Source organism: Culex quinquefasciatus, chromosome 2 (assembly GCF_015732765.1).
Source record: "Culex quinquefasciatus strain JHB chromosome 2, VPISU_Cqui_1.0_pri_paternal, whole genome shotgun sequence".
NCBI lineage: Eukaryota > Metazoa > Arthropoda > Insecta > Diptera > Culicidae > Culex > Culex quinquefasciatus.
In genome coordinates this window covers 216983429-217006413 of record NC_051862.1, presented here as the reverse complement: position 1 = coordinate 217006413, position 22985 = coordinate 216983429, and the positions used below count along the sequence as shown (strand labels likewise).

General features: G+C 34.9%; 1 protein-coding gene across 2 annotated transcripts in view; it reads left to right on the top strand.

The window, feature by feature from the left end:
- The first annotated feature begins 4761 nt into the window (after nucleotides 1-4761).
- The window catches only part of LOC6049763 (CUGBP Elav-like family member 2), a 247728-nt gene continuing 229504 nt past the window's right edge, over nucleotides 4762-22985 (top strand). For both annotated transcript variants that reach the window (XM_038257897.1, XM_038257896.1), the window contains exons 1-2: nucleotides 4762-5253; nucleotides 18598-18959. In XM_038257897.1, coding sequence (XP_038113825.1) covers nucleotides 5174-5253; nucleotides 18598-18959 — 442 coding nt within the window. In that variant the 5' untranslated portion in view covers nucleotides 4762-5173. The remainder of the gene's footprint in view (nucleotides 5254-18597; nucleotides 18960-22985) is intronic.

Below are 22985 nucleotides of genomic sequence, written 5' to 3'. Positions count from 1 at the left end.
TAACGGGTAACCCATCGCAAAGAGGAGCACCACTTTATATGGTGCCAGTTTCCGATTCCAGTCTACTGGCTGGAAAAGCCCCCGGGCAGACAGAATTTCGTTTTTTCTGTCGTTTTTTTCGAGAACTTTTTTCCTTTGGCAAGTGCTTTTCCTTCAAAAAGGTGGATGAGCTATAAATTTTTATCTCCGCTTTATGACCGTTTTCCGGGGGTTTTCCTCCCTTACCGATTTGTGAGCAAAATCTTCTCTATTGTGTGTCAGCGATGGAGTTCAAGTTGGAGCAAAACACCATTAGCGAAACTTTAAGCAAGTCAGGGAAGAGTGAAAAGTTTCTTAAATTTTACAACAATCAAGGTTGTGATAAGAGCAAGAAGAAGAAAACCCCACGAAAAACCTCACATTTTCAAAGTGTAACGATTATGACTTGAAGGAAAAGAGACAGAGTCATAATAGAGAGCACACACACACACAAACTGCGAGAGAGATATCTGACCAAGATCTTTTCAAAAGTGTTTCGGATGAAGACTGCGTCAGAGGAGGGAGGTCGCGACGAAGAGGGCTGGAGGGGAGCAGCCTGTTATCATTTGCTCTCTGTTTGATAATGTGGCTTTTCGGGCGAATACACACACACATACACTCCACACATACAAGCACGATTTTGGGGGAAGAAACTTTTTTGAATAGCACAATTTGGCACTACTTTTGAGGATAAAATAAGAAGAAAACAACCGAAAGAGAAGAAGTTTTATCAAATGTGATGGTTGTTTGGGTTTTGGCACTAACAAAAAAAAGGAATAGAATAGAATATCAGAATCTGTGGTAAGAGTGTTGTAGAACACGCCATGCCAACTACGATGATGATGGTCGTCGTTGGCGTCGTTATCTCTGGGGTTGCTGTGTGTGGAATGTGATGGGTTTGTGGTGTTGAAGTGCACCCTGCAAAAAGAAGGCCAGAAGTTTGGCGGTGGATTGCTCTGACTCTCTGTCAAGGTCGTAAAGAAGAAGAATAGGGGGGGATGTTTATGGATGGATCAAGTGTTGTTTTATCGCTTGTATTTGAGGCAACTTTACGGGGATTTACGACAGAGAAAATATCTGTACCCGTTTCGATTTGCATTTTTATATATATATATGTCATATATGACCTTGAATTCAATATGATATTTCTATCTGCATAAGAAATCCATGACTTAAAGGTTGTTTTGAAAATTTACTCTAGATTTAACAAATACAAAACATGCCAAATATCATTATAAATTTGAAATATGAAAAAATATCAAAATTTAAAAAAAGATTATTTTGATATCTTAATTAACAAGCCAATGTTTTAAAAAAAGCAATTTATAAATAAATAAAGGATAATAGAAAATAACTCTTCAAAGTAGCCAGTGAATTTGTTTTTTTTTCTGTAGGTTTTGAAAATATCGTGAAATTGATCAAAATATTGGTTTTACTATACTTTCTAAGAACTTTTGTCTTTTTGTGTTTTCTTCAAAACTTGAGATAAATTTTAGTTTATTTTTTTTAATAATCTTGAAAATTCAGAACCATAGATTGCAAAAAACTTTACTCAGCTAAAATGTCTTAAGTCTTTTTGGTTTTTTTTCACTCATTTTTATGAAATTTGGATTGATATTATTAACCAAATTTTTAAGCATCTGCTTATATATTATTTCTCAGAATAAAAAAAGGGTAATCCAGCTCATTATTTATAATTTAAAAAAAAAACTATGCAGATTTGTCTGTTCGTTGTCAAATCTAAGTCTGGCTTAGTGTTCAGGCAACATAAGAATTCTTAACCATTCTTTTGTCATTACAAAAAAATATACTTAATATTGTTTGAGTTATGCCAGTATTGTATCAAATCTAGAATTCAATGTTTAAAAAAAACTTATTCAAATGCTAAATTCTTTAATTGTTTAACAATGATACAACAATTCCACATAAAAGCTATTTTTTTTGTTTAGGTCACAAGTTATTTTAGGTTGAACCGCTCGGCCAAATCGAATTTAATGTTTCACTCAAATTTTTCAAACTTTAGGCAAGATTTCGTTGTCTTCAAACTTTCCCTGAAAAGTCCTTCTAGCGACCTTTCATTCATGTTCAAGAGAGCAAATCAGTTAGAATCACGAAGAGCTATATTTTTTAGAACCACCTTAACTTGGCTAGGACCACCCTATTAGTCAAATAATAAATATGTGAAGAATAAATTGGGCCAAAGTATCTTCTGACCATTAAAAAGTTGTTTTAAAATTTTTAGTTCAACTTTCATGTGGAATTGCTGAATAGAAATATAAATATAAACATAACAAAGAAAACCAGCAATTTTTAGAATTCAACACGTAAACCTTCAGTCCTGATAATTTAAATCTTTAGACGATTAAAAACATTTGAAGAGCAATTTTGTTTGTCAATTATGTGTTTTACTGTACTGAATTATTTTTTGAGCAGTGTCAAAAGCATTGATTTGATACTTTTTTAAAGTTTACTGCATGTTTTAAAAAAATAATATGATTTTAATTTGAAATTTTCTTAACCTATAACAAACTTTTAAACATTTTACATTACGATATTTTTTGCATTTCCAATCGAAAGAGGCACTTTTACCTAATTTTTACTGTAACGTAATTGTTGTTATGTTTAATGCATTATGTGGTTCTTCTTGTCATTATTTTTCAATTGTGATTGAAATTTGACTCTTTTTTATTTGTAGGCTATATTTATTTTAAAAAAATCATCTGTGTTGGTAGTACTAGAACAATAAGGACAACATTTTAACTGTGCTTTAAAAACTAGTTTCGAAATAAATTATAGATAAAGAAAAATAACATTAGATTAACGAATTGCGATAATTTAATTTTTTTTATCACTTTCATGCGCAACAACTATTTAATTTATATTTTTTTTTTTTTCAAAATAGAAACATTTAGAGGCAGTCTGATCAACAATGTTTAAAAAGGAAAGCTTTGTTTACAAGAGCGCTTTTTCATCATAAAGCTTTGAAATTTAAGCTATTGAACATTTTTTGAAGATTACAACTTAAAAAAAAAGTACCAGATTTTGATATCCTTTGGTTCCCTAAAACATATTTAAAAATTTGAAAATTAAAAAAACATATTTTGGAAATTAAATTTTAGTGATAAAAAGTGTCTTTAAAATGGATCCTAAAAAAGGGGGACATTTTTTTCGTTTTTTTTTTTTTAAATATAGACTTCCAAATATCTGAATACAATTTTAAATGCATTTGCATTGCGTTGATAATTAAATCAAGTATTTTTGGGCTTTATTAGAAATAGTTTGGTTTTTGTTTAAGTTTTGTTAATACATAGATATTTTGAAAACTTTAAGTAATAAATTGTCTTTAATTACGCAATTTGTTTAGCTTTCTATTTTTCCATTACGATGAAAATTTGTGCAAGCCTTTAATTTTGTAATAATAAGGAGTAAACTTGTCCATTCCCGAATTTTTAAAATTAAGAGTAACATTTTGAAAGGGCTAAATCTTCAACTTAGAACATTTTTGAATGTTAGGCTTGATTTTTTATTTTGAAATTCTTTTTATAAAAAAAAACAGCAGCTAATTCAAACAAACGTTTTATTTTTTGACATAATTGTAGGATTTTTTCCAGTTTTTAAAAATATTTTTTTCGGGGATCCTCTTCCTTGATGAAAATTTGTTAAATTGCATAAAACTGCACAAAAAAGATTCCTTAAAATGTCTATAACCTGGAAATGAGGTAATAAACCAAAATAGTAGTTTAGCGCTAAAAAAAACAAGTTTTGCAACGAGTTCCATACAATGTGTTTAGTAAATCCACTGTTAAAATCAAAACAATGTTGAAAAGTATTTCATTTCGAAACAAGTGCTGATCCATTTGAGTGCTAAACAAAAGCATTTATTTTAAAAAGTGTTTCTATTCGAATCTGTTATTTTTGGAAGAGAAAAGTAGGCTGTTTCGTCGTTCTAGAATGACAGGAAAAGTAAACAGTTTCAAGACGGAATTGCAAAAAACAATGTTGAGTCATTTTCTAATCTAACCCTAGCTAACCCTAGCGCAGCATCCTAAAGAATTTTGGGGTATTAACTACTTTTATGACTAATTTTGTTTGCATATCATTTTGTTTGCATATAAACATCATTTTCAATATTTTGTTTGGAAATATATAATCATAATATTTTCTTAAAATACTTTTTCTCAAAATTCATGTCTCCGGTACCAGATTTTGAACCATCCTACAAGGGAGTTTTGCTTACAGGTGCCTTTTTCTGGAAAGTCATAAGCATTATTTACAACTTTGCCGGAGACATCAAAATTGTATGGAGCCATGTATGAAAAAAAAAACTAATTATGCAATATAACTTCTTTTAACATACGAAGGAAGGATCCATATAAATTTAAAATAAAAATATAGTGCCATCCCGTTTTTGGCATCACGAATTTCTGTTTGCCAAAAATTAACGTAAATTTTTAAATTGTTCATTATTGTGTTTTTGATTGGTTTTCGATTAACAATCAAGAAGTAAAATTAAGTAAGTCTTATTCATCTGTCATTTTTGACAAGAAGAAATACAAAATTTAAGTTGCTTTATTTTTTCCAAAACGGCTAATTTTTTTCCCAGTGCCTATTTCATTTTATTATCACCACACAACCATTTACCACGATACCAACTCAAAAACAATAGCCATCACACTGATAACACACATCCGCGATCTCTGCTTGTGTTATCTTGTGCTCTTACCGCGATCACCCGGCCAACACTTTGCTCTGCCTTATTTCGTTTTGATCGGTCGTCCAAAGCGGTTCATCCTTCGTCGTCGCGTGGTGCGTTCGTGCGTCTTCTTTTTCCCCCCCGGTGTTCTTTTTCCGCTCGTTCTTCTTACTTTGCCTTCCTCTACTTAGTTTTTGGAGTAGTTTAGGCTACTTCTGTCGAAAGTTTCGTTGTGACGCGGAATTCAAGGTCGCCGACGTCGTTTGAACTTGAGTGAATAAAAAAATCGTGAATTTCAACCAATTTATTTGTTGGTTTTTAACAAGAATTTTGTTAAACAAGTGCAATTTCGTCGGGCGCGCTTGCAATTCCGAGTGAAATTTAGTACCCAGACGTGAGGAAAACCGTTGCGTGTTTCTAACTTCGAGCCCAACCTTGAAGAAGAAAGCCGCCGCCGCAAAGATGAAGTTGCTAACCTATCAGGACACCCGCCAGCGGTTCTTCAACCCGTTCCACACCACCACCTCGGCGCTGGACGATGTGTGAGTAGACGATTCGTGGTTTTCAGTGTGTTGGTTAATCCGATTTGGGTGGGCGCCATTTTGTACTAAATGTGTACTAAACCAAGCCATGCGTCAAATTTTGCAGAATTTGAAGAAATTCAGTTTAAATTTTGAAGATTTCAATCAATCTTGATCAATCATGCAGAAAAATAGTGCAATTTCAATCCAGATCCATCGTCTTCTTAAAGCATAACAAATCTCTTTTCAAAGTTCGCCGTCACCGAAAATCTCATTTTGCTCAGTTTCAGCTCCATAACTAAGTTGTTCAGGATTCTTATCCCAGCAAAGAAAAGAGAGCAAAAAGAAGAAAAAGTCACAAAAACAGTTCCTTTTACAGCTTCTGTAGCTATCCTTTGGCCATTATCGTGACCGCTCTGTTGCACATTTCTTGACTTCTTTTTCAGCGAATCGTGAGTGAAGAGTTGGGGAGAGAAAAAAAAACTCCTCACAAGTACCATACAAGGTCTGGTCGGGGGTGGAAAAAAAGTGCAACCGGAATGAGACCTTTCATCCAGCATTTTAATCTCATCCCCCACTTGGCAAGATCAGGCCAGGCCAGCAAAGCCAGACTCTTTACAGTCAGTCGAAAGGACGAAACTTGAGTCCCGTCCAGCTGCAACGGCGATGCACTCTCGTGGAAAGCTATTTTCTGTGTCAGAGAGTTTACACAAGTTTTTTTAGTGCACTTGAAAAAATCTAAAAAAAAATTTAAAAAAAAATCGTTGATAGTTTCTCAAGAAATTACGGTGCAAATTTTCCTCAGTGCATGCCAACTTTAAACTCTTTTCAACAGTTAACTTAAAAAAAAATACTATTCAACGCTCAAAATCAAGCAAATTAAAACATTTCTTGACATAAACAAATCATAATCCAAAAAAAAAGGAAATCAAGCTGCAAATTTCCCTCCGTGCACCTCGCGCGCAATAAAGAAACAGTCTAAGCCTGTTACCCCCTCCTCCCCCCCCCCGCCCTAAGTATGTGTGTGCCTGTGTGTGTTTGTGTGTGTGCGTGTTGAGTTGCTGTTTTTTCCTCCCAGTCACTTCCGGCAGCAGCAGCCAGCAAACCAACTTCTTGACAGTTCCTCTCGAGATGAGGCCGGAGCAAGTTTCCACTTTTGCTGAGTTGAGTGGTTGGGTTGAGTTGGGGGTGGAGAAGCTGGGTGGGGGGAAAGTGAAGAATTTAGCCCGGAGGTTTTTCCCCGTGGTTGAGCTGACTGGCTGGTTAGTGGGTTTTAATCCGGCACTGTGGGGAAATGCTTCGGGGGGAATTCTTGGGGGGATTTTTTAACGGAAATTATGTTTATGTTTTAAGATTAAAAAAGCATAACTTCATAAACTACTCAATACTCATTCAACGATATCTTTATAAAATGAATCTACCATTTTACATTTAATCAAGATTAACGCATCATATATTTTCGCCACAATTATTCTAAACAGTTCATTTCTAGAATTTGTTTAGGCCGATGCAAATATTTTTAAAAGTTTTTGTCCCTCGGTTCTAGCCGGAGACGAGGGGGGGTGGGGGGGGGCAAAAAAATAAAAAAAAATATAAATATTAAAATAACATGCCATAAATTCAACATTTGCATGGAAAAGTGTTTTAAAATGTATTTTACACTAGTTCAGTTGTTTTGCAATAAAAGTTTTCAAAAAATGTAAAATTTGACGAAAACAAAAATTTAAGCGAAAAAAACTTTAGCGATAGTAGACATCGAAAATTTTAAAAAATTCAAAAGATTTTTAAATCAACCCAAACATGCTAAAAATGATTCTAAACGCAGGGGAATTCATTTTAAATTGATTTTAACTAATTGCACTTAAAGTTTCATAAAAATATTGAAGTTTTTTGAAAAAATATGTTTTTGCCCCCTGATTTTTCGGGCCAACTTTAAAGCGGGGGGGGGGGACAAAAACTTTAAATAAAAATTGTACCAGCCTTAATGAAAGGACTCTATGCTATAGGATTTTCTAATGTTTAAAGACCTTTCTAAATACAAAACATTGGGGTTGCATTTCATTATTTATCTAAATTAGAATTTCTTTTCATTTATTCAATTTGGTTATTAAATTATATTGTTCCATTGCATCGTTTATATTTCTTCAGACTGAAATAAATTAGATTCTTTAATTTCGATCATCTTTTACTTAATATGCAGCTTAATAAATTATGATTGCAGACATAAATTTTCAAAAAAATCATTGAATCGTATACAAAAATTTTCCCAGTTAAAAATATGATTTTTTGCATTTTCATAGGAAATTTAAACATTTTGTGTGTTTATTTGTCCGATAATTAGGCTGGTACAAATTTTATTCAAAGCTTTTATCCCTCAAGAATGAAAGGGGGGAGGAAAGGTTAAAAAAAAAACAAATTTCAACCTTGATTTCAAAAGATTCATCACTGCAATTTTACAACAAACATGCAATATATCTATGAGTTATGAAAAACAAAATTTTATTTTTTCGTCTGTGGTCCTAAAATTCAAAATTTGAACAAAGCATTTAGAGGTCTGCACTGATTAAAAATACATTAAAAAAGACATTTTGTGATGTATTCTGAGTAGTTCACAATCGATGCTAAAAAATTTTAATAAAAATTTTACTATTTTTTTTTTTGGTCCCTGAGTTTTTGGGAAAATTTTAAGAAAAGTAGGGATTAGAAGAAAAACTTGAAATAAAATGAATATTAGAAGAAAAATTTTGCTGGTAAAAACTAACTATTTTTACAGCTAATCTAGAGTTTTTTAAGTCCCCTCTGAGCAATTCTCTGAGTTTTCGGTCATTCGATTTTTTTTTGTATTTTTTAATCCGGCTGAAACTTTTTTGGTGCCTTCGGTATGCCCAAAGAAGCCAATTTGCATCATTAGTTTGTCCATACAAATTTGGCAGCTGTCCTTACAAAAATGATATGTGAAAATTCAAAAATCTGTATCTTTTGAAGGAATTTTTTGATCGAGTTGGTGTCTTCGACAAAGTTGTAGGTATGGATATGGACTACACTGAAAAAAATGATACACGGTAAAAAAATTTTTGGTGATTTTTTATTTAACTTTTGTCACTAAAACTTGATTTGCAAAAACACTATTTTTAATTTTTTTATTTTTGATATGTTTTAGAGGACATAAAATGCCAACTTTTCAGAAATTTCAGAATGGGCAAAATCTTTGACCGTGTTATGATTTTGAATCAATACTGATTTTTCAAAAATCGAAATATCGGTCGCAAAATTTTTCAACTTCATTTTCGATGCAAAATCGAATTTGCAATCAAAAGTACTTTAGTGATTTTTGATAAAGAGCACCGTTTTCAAGTTATAGCCATTTTTAGGTAACTTTTTGAAAATAGTCGCAGTTTTCATTTTTAAAATTAGTGCCCATGTTTGCCCACCTTTGAAAAAATATTTTGAAAAGCTGAGAAAATTCTCTATATTTTGCTTTATTGAACTTTGTTGATGCGACCCATAGTTGCTGAGATATTGCTATGCAAAGGCTAAAAAACAGGAAAATTGATGTTTTCTAAGTCTCACCCAAACAACCCACCATTTTCTAATGTCGATATCTCAGCAACTATAGGTCCGATTTGCAATATTAAAACATGAAACATTCGTGAAATTTTCCGATGTTTTCGAAAAAAAATATTTTCAAATGTTTAAAATCAAGACTAACATTTTAAACGGGCCAAACATTCAATATTACGCCCATTTGAAATGTTAGTCTTGATTTTAAACATTTGAAAATATTTTTTTCGAAAAGATCGGAAAATTTCACGAATGTTTCATGTTTTAACATTGTAAATCGGACCTATAGTTGCTGAGATATCGACATTAGAAAATGTTGGGTTGTTTGGGTGAGACTTAGAAAACATCAATTTTCCTGTTTTTTAGCCTTTGCATAGCAATATCTCAGCAACTATGGGTCGCATCAACAATGTTCAATAAAGCAAAATATAGAGAATTTTCTCAGTTTTTCAAAAAAAAAATTTTAAAGGATGGCTAACATGGGCACTAATTTTAAAAAATGAAAAACTGCGACAATTTTCAAAAAAGTTACCTAAAAATGGCTATAACTTGAAAACGGTGCACTTTATCAAAAAATCACTAAAGTACTTTTTGATTGCAAATTCGATTTTACATCGAAAAATGAAGTTGAAAAATTTTGCGACCGATATTTCGATTTTTGAAAAATCAGTATTGATTCAAAAATCATAACTCGGTCAAAGATTTTTGCCCATTCTGGAAATTTCTGAAAAGTTGGCATTTTATGTCCTCTAAAACATACCAAAAATAAAAAAATTAAAAATAGTATTTTTGCAAATCAAGTTTTAGTGACAAAAGTTAAATAAAAAATCACCAAATTTTTTTTACCGTGTATCATTTTTTTTTCAGTGTAGTCCATATCCATACCTACAACTTTGTCGAAGACACCAACTCGATCAAAAAATTCCTTCAAAAGATACAGATTTTTGAATTTTCACATATCATTTTTGTTTGGACAGCTGCCAAATTTGTATGGAAAATTATATGGACAAACTAATGATGCAAATTGGCTTCTTTTGGCATACCGAAGGCACCAAAAAAGTTTCAGCCGGATTAAAAAATACAAAAATTAAAATTAAAGAAAAAAGACCGATTCCGTAGAGAACTGCTCTCTGTTTATTTCACCATTTCAAATAAAACTCGTGTTAATGAAATTTTTATGATTTATTTAATTAATTTTTATTTTTATTCCCCTACTAAATCTTAATTTATACCTATTTGTTTTTTGATTTTAAGTTTTTTTTTATTTTGTGTTCAATTTTAAAATCATGATAATAACGCTTACATTCAAGAAAATATAGACTATCTTACACCTTTTACGAATAAAGCTCCCAAATTTTTAGGAGTTCTGTTGAATCGACCATGTTGAGCCCCCCTATTGCTTGTACAAGCTGAATAATTTTTTATAAAGTTATTCCAAATTGAATTTTAAGTTTTATTTGATTTGAATTTAAGTTTTGGACCAATCATCACATTTTCACCGATTTGTATATAGTTATTGTTAATTCTCGTATTTATTTTATGTTATGTTTAGAGTGTAGCACTTAAAGCTAAAAATGTGCACTCGAATTATTAACAACAACAAAATTACCCAAACAATTACATTATTCGGTTAAGTTTGGTTATTAATTGTAAGTAGGTATTCTTTAATTCAAATATCTTCAAAAAAAAATTTCGATTAAATTGTTTTAAGGATTGAGTCAGGAATTTTGAAAGATAAAAAATAACATCCCTGATCGATAAGAACCCCTAATATTTGATTAGGGGGTAACTTTACTCTTTTTAAATTAATACTACGACTTCTTATAAAGCTTTTAATTTTATTTCAATTTTTATAACGAAAATTTCCATTACAAATAAAACAAACAAATTAAAAAATAATCAAATGGTCATTAAAATCCAACATTTAATGTTTCAAATTCTAATAAATTGAACAAAACGTTTAAAAAGGCTGTTTAAGGCCGTCCCCGAAAAAAGGGAAAAAAAGTTCTGAAACAATCATAACTTAAATATAAATTGAGGGCTTATCAATTGAAAACTATTTGATTAACAATTTCTTGCGTTGATTTTAGCAGTTTTGACATAATTTAAACAAGTATTTGTTAAATTCGAATGTACAGCACCGCAAATGCATTATAAAACACTTCTTAAATTCAACTGTTGAAACTTTAAGCTTGTACCTTGCTCAGAGTCAAGCGACATAAACCTCAAAAAATATTTGCAACGGCCTAATTGCATCGAAAATTAATTGATTTCCCAAATTCCATTCCAAATTTTCCAAATTTCTTCACTTCACTATCACCCGAAGAAAATGACCTTTAAACTGACTGTCTCTATTTTCCACCCGCTTGAACACACTTTGCTACACATTTTCCAGAAACCACCCATTTTCTCTATTTGCACTCATTTCTGTCAGGAGCAGCAGTTTGACTTCCCGGACCCCTTTCCACTCGTTTCTTTTTCCTGACCCATTACGGACAAAACGGTTTGTGTCTGTTTCAGCCAACAACACACTTTCATGGGAGAGAGGACGAGCAAGTTTACTTAAAATGTTATTAATTAGTTTTATTTCTCTCTGTCCGTGTGACTGCGACTGTGACTTTGATTTTTTTTTTCTTTTTTTTGTTGTTGCGAAATAAGGTTGAGGTCAGATTAAGGGTTAGGTTTCTGGTGTTGATGGAGCTTCTTCAAGGGGTGAAGAAAAAAAAACGAATAGGAAGCTAATTAGATTTCTGCTCATGATATTGTTTTGTGATTAGAGGGTGCTTAATGGGAAAACGTGAAGAGGAAAAAAGGAAAATCTTTTCGTTTCTTTTGAACTTCTGGGAAGAAGCTTCTGGAAGGGAAAGGGGTAAAATTGAGATAACGTGCTGGCGAAAAACTAAATCAACGCTTCAGTGGTTTTCTGGAGGGTAAAAAAACATTTTTTGAACAAATTTTAAAGAAAACAAAATTTTATGGCAAAACTAATTGTAAAAAAAAAATAAAAAAGATTTTTACAATTTTGTTCAAAAACTACCAAATCACCCCACTTTCCCTTGCATCGTGAAGTGAGTAAAGTGACAGCAAAGCATTCCCCTTCTGAGCAGTTTTCCTCCAGGTCCAGATTAAGGGCCAGCCAATTAAGTTCGCTAACCAGTTGCCTGTAAAGGTGATGAAGACGTTTGTGGAATACATTTGCGCTTGAGATCCTTCCCATTTGCTCCTCACACAGAAAAAAATACACAAACTTTTCCGGTGCTGTTTTTCGCTCGTTTACTTTTATTTTTCCCACCCCTCAATCCCATCAACAACGAAACCATCAAAAGCGATGCGCAATGGGAAAAGTTTATAATTAGCTGCTGCTGCTGTGAGAATGAGTGCTGGAATTTGCTCAACATGAATAGTAATTAATCGAACGAGAAGGGATGACGACTAGGACGAGATTCTTTTTGGGAAAGTGGTGAAAAAGTGATGAGGAAGGAGACTTTTGGAGAGTTGATTGTGAAGCTTGATTTCCGCTCGGTTAGCTGCAATTAGTGATGTTTACAGCACAAAAAGACACTGAATTCAGGGCATGTTTATAAATCTTATTTTGATTAAGTAGGTAGTTTCTGAGTATTTCTCAGCAGAATAACAAAAAAAAATTTAAGTAAATTTTTTTTCTATTTCTATCAAAAGTTCCAATTATCAGCAAGTATTCCAGCCTACACAGCATACTGCAACATACTATGTATTTCAATAAATAGGCATAACATAACAATTCATGGTAATATTTAGTTATATTTCAAAAAAAGACTAGATGAGATTAGAAAATTCCGCTAATGAACAAATTGCTTAAACATAAACTGTTGATTTTCAATTGCATTGGTCCAAATTCGATTAGTTGGAGTTTTTATTTTATTTGTTAAATATTTTTTCAACAATTATTTCGAATTGAATGTTTATTTTAAAATATAATAATGTATGTTGGCTTTATATTTATAAATCAGCTATTTCCGTAGTAACAATTCAAAAGGGCGAATCTGCATTTGTAAACAAGCAGTCTATCCCCTTCGCTCAAGTGACAGTTCACGTCAAGTAAGAGGGGGATAGACTGCTTGTTTACAAACGCAGATTCGCCCTATTGAACTGTTACTACGGATTTTTACGATTTTTTAATTTTTTAGGCCATTGCAAATATTTTTTGAAGTTTCTGTCCCTCGACTCTGACCAAAATCCCGGAGAGGGGGGGGGCATACCATCCTGCATTTTTCGTGAGTCTTTTTGTAACATTTTAGGTTATCTCCTCAAAAAAATTTAACGAAAAAAAATCGTGACATCACTTTAAAATTTCACTTTTAAACTTGAAAATCAAAAAATCTCATGGATGTGGCGTGTATTTTTATTTCAGTGTATTTTTTTCAGAAAGCCAATTTCCTATGTTTGTCTTTGACCACTTTTTGATTCGATGCAACGGCTTCGAGATACAGTAATTTTTGAATTACAAAATACAAAAATATTTAAATAACGTACACCCTTCTCAAATGTTATTTTCGGGTACAAATGGCTCCATATACACAAAAATGGCTTATATAGGCCTAGAATAACATGTCTACAAAGTTTCTTTGAAATCGGAGAGGGTTGGGTACAAAAGTACCAGCAAAATTCTCGATTTGAGCAGGAATTGCTTTTTATAATTCAATTAATATCATAATAATAATTGGTTATATTTAGATGTTATTCAAATAAGATTTATTTTCCCGAATATTCACCTTTTGGACAGGTTATTATAATAAAATTTATCCAAAAATCGATTTATTTCATTGAGCAATTCTCTACCAAAACCGGAAATGGATTTTATTTGTATTTTTTTATTTGACTTAAACTTTGTGGGGGGCTTCCATATGACCAAATAAGCTATTTTGCGTCATTGGTTCACCCATACAAGTCTCCATACAGTTTTGGCTGCTGTCCATACAAAAATGGTATGTAAATATTCAAACAACTGTAACTTTTGAGTGAATTTTCTGATCAATTTGGTGTCTTCGGCAAAGTTGTAGGTATTGTTGAGGACCTTTGAGAAAAAAATAGGTACACGGAAAAAAAATGCAGATTTTTTTATAAACTTTTTTTTCGCTAAAACTCAATTTCCCAAAATACTTATTTTTTGATTTTCAAGATTTTTTGATATGTTTTAGGGGACAAAAATCCGCAACTTTTGAGCCATAGAGAAACATGGTCAAAAATCTGCCGCCGATTTTTGGATTTTTGGATTTTTGGAAAAAAAACGAAATTTCATGCAAAAACAAATTTGACATTAGTTTTTAATGCAAAATTGAATTTGCAATCGAAAAGTACTCTACAGATTTTTTGATAAAGGGCTCCGTTTTCAAGATATAGCCACCGAAAGCTTGATTTTGGCGAAATTTTTGCAGTTTTTCGATTTTTAAAAACAGTGACCATGAGTGACCATTTCAAAAAATATTTGTTTTGAAAAGTTCAGAAAATTTGCTATAAAATTGTCTAAGAGACATTGAAGATTGGACCTCGGGTTGCTGAGATAGAGCCGCTTTAAGAAAAAGAAACACGAAAATTGAATGTTTCTAAATCTCACCAAAACAACCCACCATTTTCTAATTACGATATCTCAGAAACTAATGGTTCAATATTCAATGTTAATACATGAAACATTCGTAAAATTTTCCGATCTTTTCGAAAAAAATATTTTGTTTTTTTTTTTATCAAGACTAGCATTTTAAATGGGCGTAATATTCAATGTTTTGCCCTTATAAATAAAAAAAATATAAAAGAATCAAGATCTATCATTATTATTTTGAAATATTTTTTTTTCCTTTTTGCTGGATTTAATTCTATGTTTTGCACATAACAATAATTTTGAATTAAAAATAAAATAAAGTAAACTAATTTTACAATTATTTTGAAAAAAATATCAGTGTAGCAATAAGCTGAGATATCTTAAGTATCTCTTAGATTTTTTCTAACGTTTAGTGTTTTATGACTGTCAAAATGTCTTTTGTTGATTATAATATTTTTGTTTTAATTTTTTTAAATTGAATTAAAAATTCAAAAAAACCGAAGATTCCAGGCACAATTTTCCATATAGATTTACAAATTTTTGAAATCAGATCGGTAAATAACTTGCTAAAATGTACAAAAATTGACGATTTTTTTCTAAAGTTTTTAAAGACTATTTTTAATCAATTGAAATTGTTCAGTTCCGTGAGAGAAAAAAAAGTGGTTTTCAATTAATGCTCAAATTTAAAAAATCGAGTCTAAGAAATTTCTGGTCAGCAATTGGCAATTTAAAAACTATTTTAAAAATTTTGTGTATTTTTCACGTTGAGTTCACTCTGAGTTAAATTTTGGTAAAATTTAGTGTATTATTAAAACTGTGTCGACCTTAAAAATTTTTGTAATAATTTAAAATTCTGAAAATATTCACGTTTGTTTCTGAAACTGTGTTTTTTTTAAATAATAGTTAATCTGACTCAATTTGACTAAAAGGTTTTCAATTCAAAATTATTCAATGTCTTGTTCAATTATATTTTTCTCAGTACATGTTTTTTAATACTTTTTTTAATGAATGACAGATCCGCCAAAAATCCAAGAATTTATTAAAATATGTTTTAAATCGGGCTGCACAAAAAAATAAAACATGGTTTCCAGTTCATGTGAAATCTTCAGTAAATTTTCCTGCTTTCACACACTTTTAAAAAAAGTCTCAAGCTGCCTCAAAGACTTCCACAAACAGTACACACTTAATTGTACCAACGTTGTTACGAGCCACTTGTATACACCTCTCAAAACGTTTATTTTTGTAGCTCTAATTCGCAGATAATTGATTCCAAGCAAGAGATAACAATCGGACTATTACGTTTTTCCTGGCAAACCCCCTGCGCCCTCCTCTTCACCTGAACAAACTGCCCAATCTGCTGCTCCTTAAGCGGATTACAATTAGGATCGCATCCAAGACCGGTCACCAATCGACAACCATGTCAAAACGACGCGATTACAAAGCCTGTTCCGAGGAAATTCAATTTCCCCGGAAGCAATTAAAGTGCGTCCTCGGACGCCACGTGCCCGAAGACTTGTTGCCTTTGGAAACGCCCTCCCTCCTCCCCCACTTAAGTTAAGGTGAAGCCAGGAAAGAAATTATTCAAATTACTTTCGTCGGAGTTTTCCCTCCAATTAGTCCGACGGTAACGATGATTCTCGGACAACCAGGGGGGAGGGGGGAGATTATTTGTCATCAGACTGACAATCGCTGAATGACAGTTGGTTGCCGTTGGCAACCGTAGATCCGTCATGCTGTTAAATTAAGTAGGGGAAATTGGTTACGGATCAGCGAAAATGGGTGCTTGGTTAGGGGGAAAAAGTTTTCACCTCTTGCCGACGACTACCGGGTAAGGTTGATTCTGCTCGAGCTCGAGTGGATGTTAATAAAAATTCCACACATTTGGTTTTGGTGCCCTTTTGGGAAAACTAACTCAACGGTGAAGGTGATTCGCATAAGTGAGGGCGCCGATAATTTTTGTCATTATTTACGAACGAGCATAAATTTATCAGGGTGGGAACAAGGGGGTAAAATGTGTGCAATCTTGACTGAATAAATCTTCCAAAATTGAATCTAAGAACAGGTCTATCTTCTTAAACTAAAAAAAAAAATCTTGTAAAAAGGATCTTTGAAGTAAGCGCCCTCAAAGTTGACTATCGCCCTCAAAAGAAAAACCATTGAACTAAACATCATTCGTTTTTAGTTTATTTTGGCTGAAATTCACATTCACAAATTCACATCAATTACACTTAATGGTGTCATTACAAGTTTTTTTAACAGTCGTTAGCGCCCTTCAATTTTTTAAACCGCCCTTTTTTAACAACACCCTCAAAATTTAAAAATAATGATCTTAATTATCCAAAATCAATAATGATACTTAAACTGTACTTCATGGTTAACCATATCAGATTTAGATCAGATAGTTTTTTGATAACGCCTTCGAAATTTGTTGGATTTGCCCTTTCAATATTGCAAGTTAAACTAGAAGCGACCTTAAACTTAAAAAAAAAATCTGTTTTTTGTGCCCTCAAAATTTCCAAGAGAGCAAACATAATTCCAGAGCAGTATCAAACATAAACATAAACATAATTCATGAGCAGTATCAAAAACCATTTCGAGATTAGGATTGGAAGGACGCCCTTAAAATTTTAAAGAAACACCCTCCCGGTTTTTTTTATTTGTGAATTAACGCCTCGCATTTGTAAAGAATTAATTTCTAAACAAATCGTAATTTTTGAAGGACACTTTTTTATTCTTCTAACATTTTTTGAAAAATAGTCAGTTCACCCCACATTCTCCCTCCGTAACACAATCGAGAACAGAACCATCATCATCGCCAAGGGCGTATAAATCTCGTCGACTGCATTCAAGTACTTCTCCTTTCCCTCACTCATTTTGCTGTTGTTGTCACACAGGGATTTGATTTGATTCCATCGTTCTCCTCCTCCTCCTTCCTTCCAGCATCGATTGTTGTCGCTGGTTGATTTCTCTATATCATTATTTCGATAACATCCGCACACCACCTCTCAACTTTCACCCTAAAGGGCGAACTGCTCGAATGCGCTCGACAAGGCTGCAAAAGGGCGAATCACCGCCGCCAAGCCACGCTTCAAGGGTTCTGACGGGGAGCCAACAATCTGAGCAGGGCCGTGAGTGAGTGAGAGTTCATTAAATTCACCACGGATCGGTGCACTTAAATGCAATATCGGAAATAATTGAATCTATTTTTTTTTTTCTACGCTCCTTGCGACGGGAGTTCTCTAGCAGCCCGACAGTGTCGGGCAGGACGGGTTCTGCCACGGGAAATGATGGGCAAATAGAGAGCAGCAGAGCAGTTTGTTGTTCAGAACAGGGTCAACAACCCCTCCGGGGATTTCCAAGAGTTGATTGCCATCTCGGTGCTGGGTTGATTGGTTCCGGGTGCAATCCGCTTCGTTGGATTTGAAAAGAGAGTGTGTAAGACAAGCTTGGAGTGGTTTATTGAGTTTGCGGTGAATGAGCGATTTTCAACGGGGATTAGAAGTCAGAGAAAACTAAATTTTATAAAACTGGTACAATTTCATTCAAAATTTTAATGCTTTTCGTGCATTTTGACATATTTTATACGTGTCGACATTATTTTTCAAGTTATTAGTCGTTTGGTCGACTTTTTCATTTTTGTAAACAAACTGTTCGAATTCGTTTTCCCGGTATAAAACTTCAAAGCTGTAAACATTTTTGGTCATCTCATTTTTATGAATGGAGCATTTCCATTCGAGCAGTTTTTGCTTTTTTTACTATGTATTCCTTATGGGAGAACTTTCATTTCTACCACTCGAATCGGGTGCTCCATTAATGAATAACAGACTCATAGATAGTTTACATCTTAAAATGGAGCACCCGATTCGAGTGGTAGAAATGACAGTTCTCCCATAAGGAATACATAGTAGAAAAAGCAAAAACAGTTCTCCCATAAGGAATACATTGTAGAAAAAAGAAAAAAAACTGCTCGAATAGATATTCCCCATTGTCAAAAAGAGCGAAGATCAGAACGTAAACAAAGAAGTTTAATCGCTGACGAAAATGGCAGTCGGTCACATCCCTGAAAATTTCTGGTCGGACTGTCCTGCGATAATTCGAGCAGTTTGGCTCTACTATCAAAAGCTACCCACTTTTAGGTAACTTTTCAAGCAGATTTCTTGGTACTCGTTTTTATTTTCAACTTGAATGGTATTAAAAAATCTAATTTGCTCATTTTCCCTCTTTCCCAGTGCCATCATGAACATGAACAATAACAACAACAGCACCGCCAACAATAACCTCAACAATCCCGCCGCCAACTGCAACAACAACAATCATAACACGCTAAACAACAACAACCCAAATGTGATAAACCAAAACAGCGTGCTGAGCGCCGGCAGCATGAGCCCGATGGGCGGGGACGACGGTGGAAGCGTCATCGTCGGTGAAGACGGCATCATCCGGGACCAGCCCGATCCGGACTACATCAAGATGTTCGTGGGCCAGGTGCCGCGCTCGATGGACGAGCAGCAGCTGAAGGAGATGTTCGAGGAGTTTGGCCGCGTGCACCAGATCAACGTGCTGCGGGACAAGGCGTCCGGGCTGAGCAAAGGTAATTGATTTCTCTCTCTGTGTGAGAATTATTTTGTATCGCTTTCGATTGAACAGTGACGCTTCACTGACGAACTCAATTAAGGCAAAAGTCGGCGGTCCAGTCGATATCGATTTCCACCCATGGTCATGACCGCACAACTTGCCCTCCGGGGTTCGTCGCTCGTCATCAACAGAACGGAGAACGAAAAAAAACCCATCGTTACGTCGGGCAAAGTCAACGTTTTCAATAAATTTAATTGACCAGAACGAGTGAGGTCAAGAGCGACGAGACGACCATCATCTGCACGATTCGATTCTTGGTGGGGAAAAGGCAGCCATTTTCAATTCATGAATTTCCCAACCGCTCCTCCCGTCCACGTCTCGACCTCAGAAAGCCATCACACTCAAGTTGTCATACAACACGGAGAAGGTTCTTCCCGGGGAGCCCGGAGTCTGCTGACTCCCGGACGATGGCTGGCCGGTGTAGTTGAGCGCACCCTGGATCAACAATCGATGTCCGATGGCTTTTTGTTCGGTTATTTTGGGGTAGTTTGGCACTTTTCGAGCAGTTTCGGATTTGCTCGACGAAAAGTGAAATTTGGTTGTTGTCGAATTTTTAATAGGGATGAGTTTGAAATTTTGACATTTTTAGCATTTTTCTTGTCGATGATTTTTCTATGGGGATGAGATTGAAAATGTGACAGCTAAAAGTCGAGCAGTTCCCTACTTGTTTTGTGTCGGGCTGTAATTTAGCATATCTTATTTTTTTCGAAAATTGTCATTTTTATCTCGATTATGTTATGTCTCAAATGATCCTATAAATTCATCAAAAATATGAAAAAAAAAAAATAATTGTCAAGTTTGCCCCAGTTAGATTTTGAAGAGCACTTCTCTAAATCCTCTACCCCTTTCTGCTAGAGGACCGTCATCGTCTAGATTTTCACCCGCCAGGATAATGCATAGTCCGTCATCTAAAAACGAAGAGCTTTTTTCTCGAAATTTAAAAAATACAGTGTTGAATCTTTCTTTTTTAACAAAAAAAATGTTTTTTATTTGAATAAAATGTGCACTCAAAATTTTCCTGGAAACAAAATAACAAGTCATCATCTTTACCCCTATCAATCAAAACTTCAACCCTTCTCCGGAACCAAAATCTTTCTCAACAAAAACCTCCCAACATTCGCCAACGCAACAGTTCCCAGTTAGCAAAAAAAGTTGGACGTTGATCGAAAAATAGAGACCACCTCGTCACCCAACCTCTTGAAAGCTCAAAATAAAAATCAAATAAAAGTGACAGTTGGCCATTTTTTGTCCCGTCCCAAAGTCCGGCACAATGTTTGCAAGGTGACTGCTCCTCACATCTGACAAACGTGTCGATGTGAGGAGAGCACTTTCGAGCACACTTTTTTGCGCGACGCCTTCCAGTTATGCAACCGGGACGACAGCCGTCCCGTTTGGTGACGATGAAAAGTGATCCCGCGTTGCCATAGTGGCGGCGTGGACCGTGGCTACTACGGTGATGGCATTCCGACGACGACTTGGGCGAAACGGTTTGCTTGAAGGACCGTTGATTTCCAATCCATTACTCATTTTTGGTCCGGGCACACTCTCGTGGCAACGCGCGTCGAACCGTGATGATGGCCTCGACGTCCTGCGGCCGTCATCATCAATTTCGGTTCCCGGAACTTTCTGGTGGAGCTCCTTTTTTGTCGAGCTGTTTGTTCTAGACGAATTCGGCGAATCTGGTTGGGGTCGGGCTGAGCTTTAAACTCGTCATCCCAGACCAGGCACAAAAGATCGTAATTTTCTGGTGCACACAAAAAAGAAGGCCCGGATTGTCCGGAACAAAAGTTTGACCCAAGGTGGGTCTGTTGCGTGAGGGGGGTCGAGGTGTCGTGTGAAAAGCTTACGGCAAAAAGTGAAGGTGTGAAAAAGGAAAAGCAAGCTCAAATAATCTTTTTCAGACACGAACTTGAAACACCGGTACCGGAATAGCTGGGAACAGACCAAAAAAATCCGTCTTGGCAACTTTTGCTCTGCTCAGGAAGAACTTTCGCCGGAATAACCCGAAGGCAATATAAATTAAATAAAAATCACCTTACCACCTCATAAAAGACGCTGGCGCCGCTCGAGACGGACGCAGTGAGTGAGATTTCCGGGAGGAAAATTGCAATCTGGAGGGGAAAGGAAATTTGAATGTTTCTTAGCACTTCCTGTTCTAGCTGGCCCCTTTTCCGGACTTTTAGTGTCCGGGTGGCGGGATCTGGGTAATTGGTGCCTCGTGCTTTGGACTTGTTCTTTGTCTTAGGAAGCAATTTGAAGCGTGCTGCTCTAATTTGAAAACTTTTCCGGAATTATTTCTTGGAGGAAAAGAGCATTCTTGCATTACAAAGAAAAATCTTTTTTCGTACACTTTTTTTTAATTTTTGTGAATAAACAGTGAGAAACACCTATCATCGAATTTAATAAAGATGTACCAGATTTGAGTGGTAGAAAAGACAGTTTTTCCATAAGTAATAGATTGAAAAAAAAACAACTGCTCGAATGGAAATGGAACAATGAAAGTACGTTTTAAAATGACATCACATTAATCAGAAGATGTAGAAAACTTAGCTTTCTAAATTGTTCTGATAAATTTATAGTTTAACTACATGAACATTGATGGTGATAAGTTGAAAGTCTCAAATCCTAAAATTTTCACTACCTTTAACAAACTCATCACCCTCTAATGAACTCGAATCGAATCAAGTCAAAAAGTAATTAACATCCAGCAACAAGATTAATCCTCCCCCGGGCACAAATCCCCTCCTTCTCTCCCCAACCATATCGACTCTCTCAGAAAACGCTAAAACTAATTATCACAGACCTACCTTCTCCGCACAAAACATAACCCTTTTGCCCACGTCGTGCTGCGCGAGCTCCTTTCATCGCGTAAATCCGCTTACCTTTGATTACCTTTGCCACTCAAGAAGAGATGGCACACGACTGTCTTCACGTCTAATGTGACACCCCCGGCCCGACTAGGGGAAAGTGAAATGATGTGAAAGATCCTAATCAGGATCAGAAAAGGGAAGAGTCCCACGTGCAGAGTTTCTACGTGACCTTGCCTTTAAATATATCGAGAGTCAGCGTGAAAAGTAAACCCAAATTCAATTCTAGAGGGTGAAACGGGATTTGTGTATTCAAATCAGAAATTAAATCAATCTGAGCCCATCATAAATCTCGTCAACAGAAGAGGTGGTGGGGGAGGTACCAGTAGAATCCCTTCATTTTTCCGAGGAATAACGTCAACTTTTGAGAAAAAAGGGGAAACAGTATCGACTTAGAAAGAAGATGATTTTCGTCTTTGCCGGCGGGCTCTTTGATTTCGGCGAGGAGGAGGAGCTGGATTTTCAAACAAACCAGAACTGCGAAATCATCCTAATCAGGGATGATGGCGCGCGTGTGTCTCGATTCCTCCCCCCCCTTAAGGAACCTACTTTCACCCGGCGCGTTGCTTGTTTGGAGAAGATTACAGTGAAGGATTACCAGCCAGCGTGTGTACACACGGGATTTTTACTTTTTCTGAGAACAGCGTAAAATGAGAGTTGTTGAAAAGGATTTGGTTGGAAAGTGTTGCCAGATGTGAAATTTACTTCAATTTTTCGCCAGAAATGATGATCAAATCAATGCAATTTTAAACTGCTTGAATCAATTCGTTACAAAGCCATCCGGAACCGAAATTGAACAGATTTTGTGAGTAGGCTAACTCTCCTAATAGAAATAATTCATACAGGGTCTGCTGTCAAATTGAAATTCAGAATTATTCAGAATACCTTCAAAACTTCAGGGAAAACTCGAAACCTGGCAAATTTAACAGACTGCCTACAAACTGCAATACTGTACATCGACCGTCTGTCAAACTAAGCGTTTGTCTTCCTACCAATTTCTGCTTAAATACATTGATACGATTTCTTTTAATGAGGGAGAACGCTTTATGGCACGACAAATTTCTTACTGAGTCAGCGGTCAAACTCTAATCCTGAGCTATTTTGCAACACTGCTC